This window comes from Carassius auratus, chromosome 41 (genome assembly GCF_003368295.1).
Source record: "Carassius auratus strain Wakin chromosome 41, ASM336829v1, whole genome shotgun sequence".
Lineage (NCBI taxonomy): Eukaryota > Metazoa > Chordata > Actinopteri > Cypriniformes > Cyprinidae > Carassius > Carassius auratus.
In genome coordinates, this window is record NC_039283.1 from 8,052,586 (window position 1) to 8,070,938 (window position 18,353).

The 18,353-nt window shown below is 35.5% G+C and overlaps 1 protein-coding gene across 4 annotated transcripts in view; it reads left to right on the top strand.

Moving 5' to 3' along the window:
- Positions 1-18,353, top strand: part of LOC113060027 (protein PTHB1-like) — a 140,867-nt gene that overhangs the window by 27,895 nt on the left and 94,619 nt on the right. For 3 of the 4 annotated variants that reach the window (XM_026228802.1, XM_026228801.1, XM_026228804.1), the window contains exons 14-15: positions 9,485-9,589; positions 16,238-16,252. In XM_026228802.1, coding sequence (XP_026084587.1) covers positions 9,485-9,589; positions 16,238-16,252 — 120 coding nt within the window. The remainder of the gene's footprint in view (positions 1-9,484; positions 9,590-16,237; positions 16,253-18,353) is intronic. The other variant, XM_026228803.1, reaches the window with a different exon arrangement.

Below are 18,353 nucleotides of genomic sequence, written 5' to 3' on the forward strand. Positions count from 1 at the left end.
CTTTCACATACATACATTTCTACTCTCACACACTTACATTCTCCTTTCACACGCATACATTCTCCTTTCACATACATACATTTCTACTCTCACACACTTACATTCTCATTTCACACACATACATTTCTACTCTCACACACGTACATACTCCTTTCACATACATATATATATATATTTTGCTTTAACACACATGCATTCTCCTTTTACATACATATATTTCTACCTTTTTTGGTATCCATTACTTCCTGTTGAAGCAGGAAGTCACTCTCAGACCAGGAAATACATGTGCAAGACCTGATTAACTCTTCCTCACAATTTTACAGTTATGCTATTCAAAGTCATCCTGTTTTCTTTTCAAGTAAATATTTTCAGTTTTTAACTTTAACATATAATTATGTAACCTACATGTTCTACAGATCAGTGTACAAATGTTAAAACTAGAGTTGGGCATAGATTATTTTTATTAATCTAGATTAATCTCACTGTGATCTTGAAATTAATCTAGATTAATCTAGATTAAAATGGCTCATTCGAATTCTGCCGAAGGCATTCAGAATATGTGTTACCCAAATAAAATTGACAAACAGTAAGTCTTTGAGAAGGGTTTTATCAAGCTATGTGGTGCATTAGAAAAGGGGCTCATCACCTGTTTCCAAAATGTATCACAAAGTTCTTGAAAAATCTGTAAACTAATTCCACATTGCACAAGGTGCAAACAACATTACTCCTGTTTCACACCAATGTTTAAGTTTTTTTTTTTCAAGTTTGTAGGTGTCAAGGTACAGAAACCAAATAATAGCACTGGATAGTCTTCAATGTAAAAATGAAATCTACAATCAAACCTACATTTATTCAGACACCTTCATTTCTCACATTATTACAGTTTTGCTATATATAAAAATTTATTTATTAATGTAATATCTGGTTTCTAAATAATTTTTGGTTTGACTGTTAAAACTACAAAGAAATTCAGTCAAGAGCAGTGAGTGATTTTCATTTTCATTTTCGTGGATTAACATTACAGCAGCCAGTGGCTAAATTAGGCGCGGTCACTTTAAAAAACGGTGAACGCATCCAATATAATACACAGCCCATTTTTTCCTCAACTGTTTACTTTCACTTAAGAAATAACTGACAGTTTTTTCGAGCATAATTTCCAAGGTGGATATTTTGTCATATTTTGTATGTATTTGTCGGCACAAGAGCAAAAATAAGCAAATTCGATGTTCTAGTGTTTTGAGACGCCTTTCTCTGCGCAGGCCCTGAACACCAGAACACCGTGGTGTTGAATTGGGCTCTTTCACGATATACGATTTGCATTTGTTCGTTCGGGTGCAGGAGGAACTTCGTGGTGAACTTCGCAGAAGAGAGCTCTGTTCAGTGTCGCTGTCCATGATACGCGGCTCTCTCTCTCGTGCGCACCTAACACGGCACGTGCTACTCTGTACAGTTTTTCTGCGTCTAGTTTTTGGATGCTTTAATGTTTAAATCGACAAGCGGTACGGCTTAACAACACGTGAGAAAGATAAGCTTTCGTGACGATGCGCAGCAGAGGCCCGCAACTGTCCTGAGCATCTTTTTAGGCTGTCCTCAGTGAGTCAGTTATATAAAATATCAAGGTGAAAGTCATCATAGCTTGCTTAGTGTAGACCCAGCTCCCAACCCAACTTTGAGAATAGATAAACGGCGATATTTTTTTTATCGCCCGATAAGAGTCTTGCGTTAACGCAGCACGTTAACGGCGATAACGGCCCACCACTAGTTAAAACACTGATTTTGATCTTATTAACAGGGCTTAATGCTAAGGACATTTTCTACTGGTCCGGTTCGGCCGGTGGTTGACATTTTTTTTACTTGTTTTGGCAAAATTTTCACAGGACTTATCACAATCAATCAATAAATAAATAAGACTTATTGTTTTCATTGTTGACTGTAATATTGTATTGTAATAAATAATAACAATTTTGCACAAATAGGTACAATAGTTTAAAGATAAAACTGAAATGAACCATGCTTTTTCAGGTCGATCATGTAGGTCTAACTATTCCAGTTAAGGATGCACTGATCAGGATTTATTTTACACTCAAATGAGCCGATTCCCATCCTCGTAGCAGATTTATTTAGTTCTTATTCCTTTTTTTTCTTTTTTTTTACATTTATTAAATGTTTATTTTGCTCTGTTACTGGCCAAACTAACTTTGAGCAAACAAACAAGCAAACAAACAAGCAAAAATTATATGCAACATGAAGCAAGTGCACAAAACAAAAATATCAGATGGGCTGCTGAGTTAATATTTTATTATTACTATTTATTATTATTAGTTTTATTTCCTTAATTATATGTGTCTGTGCACTATGTTTTCTACTTTCTATACTGGAAGCTCCTGACGAAATTTCTTCTATGTGTAAACACTTGGCAATAAAGCTCTTTCTGATTCTGATGAAAATGCTAATTCAGTCTCTGACAGCAGGGGGCGCTTATGGAACACTAGTCTAGCACTGAGTTATTGCTGCACGCAGAGCTGCAGTTGAATAAATAAGTCAATAAAAATCTAAAAATAAATAAACCGCAATGATTGAGTTATTTAAATTAATATAAAGATATCAATGTCCCTAACTTGCAACCTCCTACTTAATTCACTTCCTAAATTAAGTGAAAAAAAACCTTGGATGCTTATAATACATCTATCTGGCAACACGACTGAGGCTGAGCTCGCATCCTCAAGTCATGCAAGATTAGCATTTATACCCTATAATAAACACACAAGAATTATCTGCTCAATGACACTTATTTATATTTTTGCAAAGGGAGATGAATGAAGAGCGCATCTGACTTGCGTGCGTAAACACGCAATGAAAATGGGAAGTTTGGTTTATAAAATTATTCCATAGCCCAATGGTAGAAGGTAGTCAGTGATTTCAGAAATCCCGGATTGTTGTTTGTTTTTTTTGATGATAATATAATAATATATAAAATAAATAATACAGACATTTATTCTGAAGTTCGTTGGTTAAGGTTACACCGTTTTTTTTTTCTTTTAGATAGAGCATATCCATTTTACAGTAAGCAACCAGTTTGACAGTCCAGCTGTAGGGGGTTGGGGTTTGGGGGTAGTTCTGTATAGCTTGTCGGGGTTGAAATAAAGGTGTGAATTTCTTGTTCTTTCATGTGGAGAATAGCATTCCAAACTTGCAGAGCAGGTTTAGGCAAAGTTTCTGTTTTAGGACAAATGGCTGGTTTGGTTTGGCTTTTGCAAATTTTGCAGTGGCATACAGATATAGTATGTTTTTTTTTTTTCTCTGGAGACATGAGGAGCCTCTGAGAGAGAGAAACAAAGAAACTGTCCGAAAGAGACCGCATCTGCCAAAGAGATCAAACTTTTGTTCTTAATGTGCTGCTTTGACTATTTTTAGTTTTGCCCCCTTTTAATTGTATGTGCAATGCTTCAGTCATTTTGGCAATATGTAAAAATAAATAAGTAATAAGAAACTGTCCCAAGACATCATGCAGGCCTAATAATTTTTAGATTAATTATTGGCCAATTCCAACATTGTTGACATGGCAGTCGAATCCTGAAATATAAATGCTCACAGGATGAATTTATTACCAATATACTGAACCCAATGGCGTCGGATTGCTTTTTACATTGGTGGGGACATAAACCCTATTACCCCCAAATACCCTGCGCTGCGCATCTTGTCTGGTGTACGACTACATTCTGCCCATGCATTAAATGCTTGTCCCTGAAAGCATGCAGTTTTCTAATGTAGCCTATTTATTTTAACTTCATAGGTAGTATCCATGGTATGATGTTTCAGATGTGTCTAATTACAAAAACATACACATATTTAATTGTTTGATCAAAGTTATTGCAAGGGACAGTTTGGCACTCGCTGGATATTGGTAGGGACACGTCGCAACCCCCCCCCCCCCCCAATTCTACGCCCCTGATTGAACCATCTCTTTATGTTTTTCTAAATCCCAAACAGAGTCCAGACATAAAAGTATCAGTGTTTCATAGGCTATTTTAGATTTGAGAAATACACATGCTTTAAGACCCGAGTTTTGGGATAACATTTTGTAGCCTTTCTGTGATTTACAATGCACCCACCAGAAGCAACAATATCTGCAGAATGGAGAAGGGTTGACCATTCTCAAAAAAGAAAATAGGCCTATCAATTTTGTTTCAATTCTCATTTTTGTGTTTCAGAAGAAAAGCTGCGGTAAACACAGGTGTATTTTTTTATTTATTTTTTTGTATTTTTTTGCATTTTACTTAAACTGTATAAAAGCAAGTAAAGGCGGCTCCCTTTAAAAAAAATAAAATAAACATTGCAAATTATTGAAGCTCTTTTTTACATCATGTACACTTTTTGATCATAATGAGAGAGTTTAAACATGAGGACGTTTTATTAATCCATCCATTCTTTTCTGTTTCAGTGATTCAGCTAAATCGTGGCCAGGTTTAATACAAATTTTCATCTGTTAATATTTAATATTTTAACTACATTGTTTTTCTTTCTTTTTCCCAGACTGCAGCTGTCAAATGTAACACACCAGTGAGGCAAAGCTGACGGTTATTTGCAAAAATGTGCTTTGATGCGTTTGTTTGATAACTTGTGGTTAGAGTGCCACTCAGTGGTCAAAAGCTGCAAACACACTTTGCAGACGCGGTGGTGCTCCTAGCGGTAGAAAGCACATTCTGGTTGACCACCTACTGTACTCAGTTTTAATTACACTGAACTGTTATTATAAATACTTTTCAGTATTATAATGAAAATTTTTCTCACCTTGTCTGACATCTGCCCTTTTGGCTCATCAAAATGCATTCTGAGATTGCCTTATTCATGAAGGATAATTGCATTCGAATTTGGCCTAAAGGAGGTATCTTAGAAGGTGTTATAATTCACATTTTGAATATGTATTAGCAATAGGTTACATATTATTTGTCTTAAAAAAGAGAATGGGATAGAATTAATAAATAACAGAAGAAATTACCAAAGTAACTGGTAAGCATTGGCTTAATTAGCAGTGATTGTTTCTCAGATCACCAACAGATGACCGTTTCTCTCTCGTGTCTTTTGAGTGGAGCTCAATGTGTGCTCAGTTTAGAAAAAAACTCCATGTACCCTCTTCAGTAAGAGAGACTTAGAACAGCTGTGCCTGACAGACCACTCTTAGCCTCATCAGCTGTGATGGACAGTTCAGGTGGAGTTGAGACCTGAGAAGTGGATGGATGGAGACCATGTGTCACATCACTCACTCTTTTGGATCCCTTTTTATAGCACTTTTTACAAAACATCATTCTTTGCACATGCCTTAATCAGACTTTTTGTGATAAATGTCTTTAGTGTAAATTAGTGTTTAAAAAAATACCATATTTAAATGGTAAAAATGTTTTTACATGTCTTTTAAATGGTAAAGAATGTCTCAACAGCTTTGACTAAACTGAGCTACTGTGTACGCACTAATCGGTTGGATGCTACACGTTTCAGTATGGATGTTTTAAAAGAAAAAGTGATAGGCCTACAATAGCATTAATTAAGTAGTGCCAAATCGTGGAAAATTCTAAAAGTGGGCATTTAAATGTCAGCGTCTGGTAAGATTCATGTGTAGACTTCAGTTCAGCTCAGTTACATGGGTTTATTATAAGCAGCCACTTCTATGAACTCATGTGAAGTTTCTATAAGACTTTTATAATAAATGGAAATTATGTATAATAAAAGTCATTATTAAAAGACATGTAAGTCATGCATGATGCAGGCAACCAGAGCACATGGCCCTCTATAATGCCCACAACTAGAAAATGGAGGCTACCTCTGTAACACTGTAAACACTGAGATGTCAGTCCTGGTTAAATTGGTGCACTGGGTAATAAGAATTTCAACTCAAACATTATTCAGAAAACTAGTCCCATACGTATAGTGCTACAGATGCAATAAAAAATTCCATCCAGGTTGTGAAGTTTCATTTGGTCAGCATGGGCAGCTAGCATAGCCAATACCTTAATCTAACCTGTATACTGTATTATTTTGACCAATTTTTTCCATGTATTTAATCAGAACTATACAGAAGGTCCAAAACTATTTAGATATACAAACTTTGGTCAGTTTGTATATATTGTGACATAAAACTACCACTACATTATAGTCATGACGTCAGGTTACCAAATCTAAAGTATCAAATCAAAAGTAAGTGCTGAGAGGATAGAACTCATACATGCCCTAAAGGTCAAAGATCCTAAGAACAGCCACCTGTAATCCTCACAATGGAAATTTGCAGTGCATCTAGCTGCTTTTGTCAAAGGAATTCTCATCTAAGTGCTTTTGTGCTGTGTGTGTTCTGCATGCCGTGTTTCTAATGCATGTCATGAATTCCAGGGGTGGGCTACTGTCAGCATAGGTCAAGAGAGGTCAGCACAAATGGCCTTAATTTAACCACATAGATTGAAGACAGTTTAAAAAAAAAAAGGTGTGTGTTATGTTTTTTGCCAGCTCAAACTGACGCCAACAGCATGGCGGCTGAGCTTGGGTCGTGCACAGGACAAGAGACCCTGATGGACTACTGTTTGCCCATGGCAGTGAGATGGAAAGGTTCAAAGCCTGCCCTCCCAGGGAGAGAGCTTTTAAACCACATAGAAAGTGCTGCTGCACGATGAGCTGATAGAAGCACAGACAGGGAGAGTGTGTGAGTAACAGCCAGACGCTGTGTGTGTATTGGGGGTCAAACACTTAATCTAAGTGTTCAGCAATCAAGCATTACTGCGGGTCAGTCACCTGTGTGAATGCAGCTCACTGTGGACACACAAAACACTTGAAACAGATCACGTTACTAAAGACAGAAATGCAACACAAACCAGTTAAAGACATGATAAAGCTATAAGCTCTGTGTTAAAGGAACACTCCACTTTAAAAAAAAAAAAAATTAAAAAAAAGCTCATTTTCCAACTCACCTAGATTTAAACAGTTGAGTTTTACTGTTTTCAAAACCATTCAGGTTCAGCAGACACAGTGACACAATCCAGCTGGGGACTATTTTCAGTTGCTACGTAATATCACTGAACTGAAAGTTCCTAAATTATTACGCTGGAATGAGAGTATAGTTCCTAGCCATAACGGCCTAGAAAATCACAACTTTTCATTTTCCATCAGTCTTAGTACAGAAGAGTCAAGTTTTAAAAAGGAAAAATATAGAAACTCTTTGGTCATTTTTGAGAAAGATACTAATGGTCTAATCCGATTCAATGACCTATGCTAAGCTAAGCTAAAAGTGCTACCGCCAGACTTGGGGATCGGCTGAATGGATTCGAAAAAAGTAGATCTCAACTGTTTAACTCTAGGGGAGTTGGAAAATTTGCCTATTTTCAAAAAAGTTGAGTGTTTCTTAAAGGAGCCTTGTAAACTGTGGTAAAATCACTCTAATGCATAGCTTTTAGGGGCTGCATGATTAATCAATATAAAACTGATTAATGCGATTTATCAAATCACAAAGGCTGTGATTTGAGTCAATTAATATATTCTGCAGGTTTCAGAGTGAAGTGTGGAACTGTGATTATTTAGAAATGAATTACTGAACTAATGAATTAACTATGAATTAATTTACAATTGAGTTACTGATCTGGTGTTTTCAGTCTCTCAGAGCAGCTTGATTCGTAAATTGCTGGCCCACACAAGCTCCATCTTTACATCTGCTCTGAGTTTGAGGCGCATATAAAACCATCTTCCACGTCAATGTATAATGAGAAGTGCTTATAAACCAGCTGTTCTTATAAAGAAAGCAGGTTTTCCTGCAGTTTTCCACTAATGTAAACATTTTAAAGGTTTTGAAAGTTAAGGAATTAAAACATCCATAAATATTAGTTTTGTAATTTTAGAAGTCTATTATAAAATGCTAAATAAATAGTAATTTTTATTAATCTTAAATACTAGGGTATATAATGTTCACTATTTTCGTTTCTGTTACTTTTCCTAACTGACAACCAATGCTCGTTAACCGATTATTAACTGTTAACCAACAAGGTTTTTTTAAAATTAGAATTAAATTAAATTAGAAAGGATAAGTGTCTGTGACCCGTTAAAAATATTAAAATTTGTTTTGCTGGGATAAATTTAACATGTGCAAAAAGTAGCATGCAACAGAACAGGAGGTTTCACATGGTCATCATATCACATAATGCACCTGCTGTGCTTCTGAGAAAAACGTAATAAATAAATAAGGAAAACAAAAGAAAACCTGTGCAACAAGTAGCCTAGTATGCAGAGATTGCGCAAAAAGTGGCATCCTATTTTTCTTCAGGCCTATTTTACATAAGCACAAAGATTTGTTTTTACTGTGCATGTATACAAATAAAAGCAAACCTTTTACAATGCCGATGATCTTTATGACTAAGAGGAGTGGTTTCTTCTACTGTTATAAGGGAAAAACTCAAGTGATTGCGCTGGCACAGAGTGAAGCATTGCTACCTTGACAATGCAGCCTGTTCATTATCATAATAAAATACAGTCAGTCAAACATATGGAAAACCACACTGCTTAGTTTATATTTAGTAAAATCTGTTGTGTATATTGTGTAAAAAAAAATAGTTTTATGTAGATATTGGAACGCGAGTGAAGTACATAATAAAAAATATTTTGGCAAAAACATTGTGAATACGCAAAATTTGATTTTGTGTCGAATAAGAGACCCAAAGTTGGTTTCAGTTTCATTTTAGCCTAAATTAAAATTAAATTCTTGTTCTTTTTTTAAATAGGCTACCGCTTAATTGAAAGGATTTGTTGTGGAGTGAGTGGAACTAAAATAGCCTAGCTATGATTACAGTGTTATTATAGTGTTTGTAAACATTTCGAATTGGCATTAGGTCTATTTCTGAATGAAATAATAAAATGTGACTTACACACAACTTATATATATATATTTATATTGAGTAGCATATTTTAACCATGTAGCAAACCTTTTAAAATATTTTGAGAAATAACTGAAAAAAAATTAATAAATGACTTTTTAAACAGTTTAACTGATTGTATTGTATTGGTCAAAATTCTTACGCTCAGTTAATGTTTAAACGGTTAAAATGAGCATTCCTATTAAATTATTCTTAATATTATTTTATAGTGAATATTAAAATAGTAATATTTTTTTGTTAGTTTGAATTTTTTTCCCTGAAAAATCATACATTAAATCTTTCCTTAAAATGTAGCCGTAATTCTTATTTTTTCAAAAACTGCTGTGAACTGCAATGAAGATGATATGAAGCTCCTAAAGTGGTCCTACGAGTGTTTTCTGTAAATTTTGTAGTTCATTTGTGTTAATTGTATATTATTTACAGGTTATAGCAAGCTGTAGCATTAATGCACTAATAGAATGTGTAGAATTTTATAACAACTTTTAATATGGCTCCTCAATGAGAAGAGTCACAACTGTCTTCTATAAAAAGTATAGTTATAGTATAATTATGCATTATGTTTTTTGTTGTTTGATTGACAGGCAGTGGCTGCGAGTTAGTGGTGAGATTCTCAGCATTTCTGAATGGCCACTATCCTCCAGCGGATTTGTGTGGAGATATCGCCGTTTCCTACAGCTCAGCTACAGGTATGAGCTCCTCATGAACACTCCCACGCTCTGTTTGTCTGACTCCATCTCTAAGCTCTGGAACACATTACCCTCTTTCCTCACTTCTTTAAGCCCTTTTACTCATTTCAAGATGTCTGGATGTTTGCCAAAGCAGAAAAAGCAGCAAAAAGGCTTCGTTTGTCCTGCCGTTTCTCTTGGATGGTGTCTGTGTTGGCAGAGACTCCTGGAAAACTTCCTGAAAATGTCCGGGAGTTTCCCTTTTCTCTGGCTCTTTTTATTTCTGTCCTTTTGAAAATAGTGAATCTGTTTTACACATTATCTAGCAGGTACATAGGGCTGCACACACACTCATGCTTGTCTAACTTTTAAAATAGGGACATACCATAGACATCTATTGTTTTTAGATTAAACTAATTAGAATGAGTAAAGACTAACCCAAAAACCCTAACGCTATAAGAATACATCAGAAAGTTTCCAAAGGGAGGTTTTGTCATATTTAGCCAACTTATTGGGAAAACTTTTCTTCAGATCTTTAGCAACTAAGTCAATATACGGTCAAATATAATATAGTGCTAAATAGTGTTTAATATTCCCTATAATATTCAGTATTGTATAAAGCTTATTATTATGAGCCTTTTAGAATAAAACACAGACACAGACCCGGGGAAACCCCCCCCCCCCCCCTCACTGTGTTGGCTGTAATGGCACTCAGTTTCTTTTACTCTGTCTGTTCACCTCTCACTCTCTCTCTCTCTCTCTCTCTCTCACACGCACACACACACACACAAACACACACACACACACACACACACACACACACACACACACACACACACACACACACACACACAGACACATACACACACAGACATAGAGCACTCTCTATGATGGGAATTTGTATACACAATAACAGGAGCTAAGGATCTGGGTCCTAATTTGTGAAATTCTTGAAAGAAAAGAATAAATAATAATTTAAAGATAGATTCTTAGAAGTTTGTAAGAATGTTTGTAAGCAATCCTTGCAATTCTTAAAAAAATAAATAAAAAAATGTGTGTATGTATGTGTGTATATATATATATATATATATATATATATATATATATATTAGTGCTGTCAAAATTAGCGCGTTAACGCATTCGATTAATTTGAAATATTTAACGCGTAAAAAATAAATAACGCAATTAACGCGGTTGCAGTTTTTTTTATTTCCAGTTGTGGCCTATGTGTGTTCAACGTGCAAAGAAATATGGTTAAGACCAAGGAAGGACTTTTAGATGGAAAGTTTCAGTATAAAACTCTGCCGGATTACTCTTCAGTCTGCCACAAGAAACATTACTCTTCATTTAGTCTGCCACAAGAAACAGCAACATTAAAATCATGAACTCAAATGTCATTGTTTAAAAAAAAAAAAAAAAACAATGACTGTAACAGTGCGTAAATCAGACCTTTCTGTAACGCTAACGTTAATAAGCTTAAACGAAAATAACGAAATAATTGTGTAGCGGAGTATTTTTTGTACACAGTGCCGCGAACTGTCAATCACTCCTGTACACGTGCATCACTGTCCTCCTCGCAGCTGCAGCAACTTGCGCTCTCTCTCTTCATCAAGCTTTAAAACAAAAAGGGGACAAAAAGATCATATTGTCTTTGTGCATAGGCTATAGATTAATTAGATAAATGAATATCTAAATGTGTGCCTTGCCGTCTACGGTATTTTTTTAGAACTTAGAAAAAAGATGCTGCAGCCAATGAACAGCCAGCGGGGGCTGCAGGACGACTCAACCTCCGCAGACAGTTTTTAATGTTTATCAGACAATAAATACTCAAGATTTTGCTTTAGTATAACTCACAACGAGTTTCACACACCTTCTCCGGCCACGTTGAGTTGTTGACACTTAACAGTGGGAAAAGCGACACATGCGCTATTCACTTGTATAACTTAAGGGTGAATGGGTAATGTAGTTTCTGCTCTGGGTGGGATGAATTAGGAAGCTTGCATTGTGAAGGGCGCTCCGAAAATCGGCAGTGCAGGTAAAAGATTAAAACCTCTATTAAAACCGATGTCCAAATGAGCGTACCGGTACGCTACAAGCACGTTCTGGGCGCACGGAGAGGTGGCGGTACGCTCAAGAGCTATATTTGGAAGTGGCGGTACTGAGTACCTGTGCTTAAAGGCCCACTTAAAGCACTGGCAATGACTATACTTTGGAATTTTTTTGCAGTCCACTTAGAATTCAACATGGAAATCATTTTTGTTTTTTATTGGCATTGATTGTTTTGAAATTCAAATGGTACTTACATGCCTGTGTTTTTATTTCTGTAATAAATATGGCTTTCAAGCCAACAGTTAATTTGGAGGATATTGATGGTTTATTGCAGGTATGTTGTTTACATGAGAAAATCTGTGTTACAAGTTAAACAAAAATTCCAATAAACAATCATATTTTGAATTTAAATAGTTTCTTTGTCTTGAGTTTACATTACTTATTTACATTTTACATTTACATATCCAAAAAGTCAGTCTTCAGTCTATTAATTGCGATTAATCGCGATTAATTTTAAAAAATTGTGCGATTAATTAGTTAATTTTTTTTAATCGATTGACAGCACTAATATATATATATATATATATATATATATATATATATATATATATATATATATATATATATATATATAATATATTTATTTATTTATATAGAGGTGCTGGTCATATAATTAGAATATCATCAAAAGGTTGATTTATTTCACTAATTCCATTCAAGAAGTGAAACTTGTATATTATATTAATTCATTACACACAGACTGATATATTTCAAATGTTTATGTTTATGTGTTCCTGTAGCTCAACTGGTAGAGCGTTGCGTTAGCAAGCAAGCTAGCGCAAGGTTGGGGGTTCGATTCCCTGGGAACCCATGATAGGTAAAAATTGATAGCCTGAATGCACTGTAAGTCGCTTTGGACAAAAGTGTCTGCTAAATGCATAAATTTAATTTAATTTAATTTAATTTATTTAATTTTTATTATTATAACTGAGTACTAAGGAAAGTCCCAAATTCAGTATCTCACAAAATTTGAATATTATGAAAAGTTTCAATAATGAAGACACCTGGTGCCACACTCTAATCAGATAATTAACTCAAAATACCTGCAAATGCCTTTAAATGGTCTCTCAGTCTAGTTCTGTAGGCTACACAATGATGGGGAAGACTGCTGACTTGACAGTTGTCTAAAAGACGACCATTGACAAATGTGGGGGAGATTCACAAAGAGTGGACTGCAGCTGGAGACAGTGCTTCAAGAACCTACAGACTACAGTGCTACAGACGTATGCAAGACATGGGTTTCAGCTGTCTCATTCCTTGTGTCAAGCCATTCTTGAACAACAGACAGCGTCAGAAGCGTCTCTCCTGGGCTAAAGACAAAAAGGACTGGACTGCTGCTGAGTGGTCCAAAGTTATGTTCTCTGATGAAAGTAAATTTTGCATTTCCTTTGGAAATTAGGGTCCCAGAGTCTGGAGGAAGAGAGGAGAGGCACACAATCCATGTTGCTTGAGGTCCAGTGTAAAGTTTCCACAGTCAGTGATGGTTTGGGGTGCCATGTCATCTGCTGGTGTTGGTCTACTGTGTTTTCTGAGGTCCAAAGTCAACGCAGCCGTATTCCAGGAAGTTTTAGAGCACTTCATGCTTCCTGCTACTGACCAACTTTATGGAGATGCAGATTTCATTTTCCAACAGTACTTGGCACCTGTACACAGTGCCAAAGCTACCAGTACCTGGTTTAAGGACCATGGTATCCCTGTTCTTAATTGGCCAGCAAACTTGCCTGACCTTAGCCCCACAGAAAATCCATGGGGTATTGGGAAGAGGAAGATGTGATATGCCAGACCCAAGAATGGAGAAGAGCTGAAGGCCACTATCAGAGCAACCTGGGCTCTCATAACACCTGAGCAGTGCCACAGACTGATCGACTCCATGCCACGCCGCATTGCTGCAGTCATTCAGGCCATAAGAGCACCAACTCATTATTGAGTGCTGGACATGCTCACACTTTTCATGTTCATACTTTTCAGGTGGCCAAGATTTCTAAAAATCCTTTCTTTGTATTGCTCTTAAGTAATATTCTAATTTTCTGATACACTGAATTTGGGATTTTCCACAGTTGTCAGTTATAATCATCAAAATTAAAAGAAATAAACATTTGAAATATATTAGTCTGTGTGTAATGACTGAATATAATATACAAGTTTCACTTTTTGAATGGAATTAGTGAAATAAATAAACTTATACATATAATATAATATATATATATATAGGTGCTGGGCATATAATAAGAATATCATCTCTAAGTCAAAGTCACATTTATTTATATAACGCTTTAAACAAAATACATTGCGTCAAAGCAACCGAACAACATTCATTAGGAAAACAGTGTCTCAATAATGCAAAATGATAGTTAAAGGCAGTTTATCATTGAATTCAGTTATGTCATCTCTGTTCAGTTAAATAGTGTCTGTAAAAAAAGTTTATTTATTTCACTAATTCCAGTAGGCGGGGCTTGAACCATAACTTTGTACAGTATTTGATTTATGGTTTTACAGCCTATTTTTTTTCACAGTTATCACTGAACAAATATGCAGTGTTTAACTAAAATATTATTATTTTTTTTTTTATGATTAAAACATTTAGCCTATTTAAACATCTTCTAACAGTCGACACCAATTTCATTGTATAGGCAGTGTTTCGAGACACCTGAGTTCGAGTCCCAGATTGGGGACCTTTCGTGATCCAATAAATAGATATTTAAGGATCTAAATTAAAACAAGAAGGGTTCTTACGCAATTTAGAAATATGGAAATTGATTTAAGTAATTTCCAGGAAATGCATGACAAAAGGCAACTGCAACACTGCTATTTTATCTCACTGTTAACTAATTGCTTGTTAGCATACCTTTTTATGAACATATCAACTGTTTATTAGTACCTAATATAAAATAAGGCACCATATTCTGCATGACCACATTCTACATCCCTAATCCTACCCAATACCCAACCTTAATAAAAGAGTTTATTGAAACAAAAATCATTGTTAATAATTTGTTAATAGTGAGAATTGGACCTTAAAATAAAGTATGACCTTTTTTGTTAAGAAAGAAAGTGACAGTCTTGATCAACTCAATCATCTCAGCACCTTAAATATTTTAGAGGTACATATGCAAGTAGTATTAGTATGTATTAAATATATCCTGTTTTATGTTGTAAGGCTTAATATTTAAAACCTAACAAGTTCATTAAATGTCTTACCTTTGGGGATTTGTGGAAGTTGTGGGATATTTTAACTTTAAGAGGTTATGATTATTTTTAAGAACATTCTATCCAGAAATTCAAATTCATTGAATTCAGGAATTCCATTTTAGAATATTCTTCTTGATTTTGGGAATAAAAAATATCCTTAACTTTATTCTTAGGTTAGAAACATTTTGAAAATATGAGGTAAGAATATTTTGTGAATCTGGTTTTTATATGATATGTGATATGTGATATAAGTTAAACTTTTTATGCATGTAAGCATGTGTGTACTCAGCACTGGAGTAATTCTGCATTGGAGATGCTTGTGCGGATTGGGAAGAATTTGTGTGTGTGTGTGTGTGTTGTCCATGCAAGCCTATAATTACTGTCCTGATCACTTGCTCCTTCCACACCTAAAAACACACTAACACAAAGGTTAATTGTAGTGCTTTGAAGGTTTTAATCCAGCCTTCATTGCTTTCATGTTCAGACCCTTACTGACAATAATTAGTCTAAATGCATTTAAAGCACTCAAATCTGGATCAAGAGATAGTGAGGATGTTTTCAGAGCAGTATACTACTGTTGAAACCTCCAGTAAGAATCCTGCAGAATCATTCAGCTGTTTTTTAAGTACCAGTGAGAGTGCAGTAAAGTTTAAATCCATTCTGAAGATTTCTCACACAGAAAATGTGCTAAAAGTGCACAGACTCTCTGTGTGGCTTAGATGGAGCAGTATTTGTGTAGTGACAGCAGGAATAGCTCTTGAGAACATGTGGAATGCAGAGTGTGTTTTTGGGAGTGTGCTTTCAATGACTTATGCAGCCACCAGTAAAAGTGCCTTTTCTGGGCAATAATGGCTATTCCTCTCTTTAGTAAACAGAGCATTCGCTCCTGACATGGAAGATGAGGTTAGCTGGTTATGGTGTGCTTTTGTCAAAGGGTCGGTGGTGTTTACACAGAGACAAATTGAGCTTTACGCAAATGAGCGGGAACTGTGAGGGGAGACTAATGCTACATTTAGACACAGAGGTGTATCTCAAACACTTCCAGTTGGTCGTATTTCATAGTGTTCTGCCGGTCAGAAGGATTCAGTCCAACACCTACCACTGATTTCAGTAAAATCTTTTTTTTTAAAAATGTATTACTCTTTTTTTTAATTGTAATAATATTTCACAATAGTGCTGTTTTAACCGTTGTTGTTGTTTTTGTGTGGAAATGTTTCTTCTGTTTCCTTCCATTTTACGAAATTACTGTACCTGTTGTTTTTCTGTAGTGCAGTCACCACTGATTGCTCCTCTATAGTATGATTCATGTGTCAGTGTGAGTGTGTAATTCAGATATTCTGCTATTTTTTTTCTTGCTGCCACCCATGTCAGAACTCAACCCTGCAGGTGAGTGACAGAAAGGACCTTAGAACATGATATATGTTGCCAATCATCAGATGTGACTGCATATGTTCAGCTCTAGGCAAATATTTTAATATAAAAACATGTTCATAAATATGCACACAAAGCAGAGGGCATTTCTAATAAACATTCACTGCAGAAGTTGATGTGTCCAGTAGGGTTAGGGGGTGATAGCATCATGATTTTGTTTACCATCTGACAGACAGGAAAGTATGTCATGTCCTTTGCTCTTTACTTTGTTAGTGGACTTAAACTCTTTTTAGTTGTGATAGTGTCTCAGCCCACATTGCATTTACACTTGTGTTTTTAGGAACACTTAATCAAATGTAATAATAAAAAGAATAATAGTTATTATTATTATTATTATTATTATTATTATTATTATTATTATTAAAGGGTCGATTATTAATGACCTTACTATAAGGAACATTATTTTGTGTATTTGGTGTAATGCAACATGTTTATGACCGGTTGACCGGCCATAAATCGGAACCGGATGGTTTTTGCTTAAAATACGCGATCGGCAATTGGCCGTTTTTTTTTTTTTTTGGGCCGATTTTTCAGGAAGTGCGCCCGCGTGCACTGACTACATTGTAATAATTCGCTATCATGTTGTTTGTGAGGAAGTATTTTGAAATCTGTGCGTAGGACACGGGCAGCAGTTCAGCACTGGAAGTCCAGAGCTACCAGGCGGCAAGGAAGTAGACCGGAAGTTGCCATATTGTAGCAGAACCTCACTTGCGTTAGCATTCCCATTGACTCCCATTCATTTTGGCGTCACTTTGACAGCGAATAACTTTACATCTGAGGCGTTTAAAGACTCCGTTTGTCCATTATTTATTTCTAAAGATACACGACAATGTATAAAGGGCTCCATTACCTTCTATGTTACATCATGGCCCCGTATAAACAGTTTATGTAAAAATAGGCTAACAATTGCGTAATAACCACGCGGCTCTCTTTCGCATTACCGTACAGACAGGAGGAGAAGCTCGCAGGAAATTAACTTAATATGGCGTACTGGCGTTACATTTTAAAATACTATACAAAATAATTAATCAGAATACTTACTCCTGCTCACTCACGCCAAAGAACTCCCCGCTCAAGCTCGCTGTCTCTGCAAAATTAACGATGGCAGTTTGCACGCACAGCTACTAGAAGATTTACATCTGTCAGACAGGTTGCTGATGTCATCAAGCTTAGTTTGAGTCTGCGCGTCAGAAACGGAAGTGCTAAAAAACGCTAAAAATGGGCTTCACTTGTCTTAATTGAGTTCCTATGGGGTAGCTGTGTCCATTTCTTTTACTGTCTATGAGAGCTACACGTCTGAGGCACAGATAGCAGGAAGCCAACAGCCGTTGTTGTACTGGCGCAAAAATAAGAGCCTTTCCTGCTCACTGAAGCTGCGTGAATGTATTGTACCTGTCCCTGCACAAGCGGAGACAGTGAAGCGATGTTCAGCTCAACTTCTTGCGTGTTGGATGAGAAACGAAACCGACTAAAATGTGACAAAACTGAAATGCTTTTTTTTTTTTTGCAAAGTAGAACTTGCATACACATTTGAAAAGCCAGAAGTAAACGTCAGTTCTGTATAATAATTATTATTTTTATTTTATCTTAAAATTACATTTACTTAATTTGATTTAAAAATCACCTGCTGTAGCCCCCTGATATTATTTCTTTTTCATTGGCTCAAGTAAAAAAATATAGATGTGAATCATTACCCTAATTATTATTTTTTTTAATTTTATTGGATGAATGATACATTTTGTATCTTTGTTTTATTCACACCAACATAATTTCATTTTAACATTTTGGAATCATTTATTTATATAGCATGCTTTTATTTAGTCTCACTGGTAAAGACCTTTTTTAAATTTAAAACCAAATTTAAAAGCTAAAACAAATACTGAATGCCGATTAAGAAACATCTTATTGAATGTGTGTTGATTTTGTTGTTTGGATTGTAGAACTATGCAGTTGTTGCCTTTAATTTCAGTTCTATGTAGTTTCAACCCAATTCAAATACAAAAGTTGAATGCTGATGTCTGTACCATCTATGTTTGCATTGAATGTTGGCTACTTA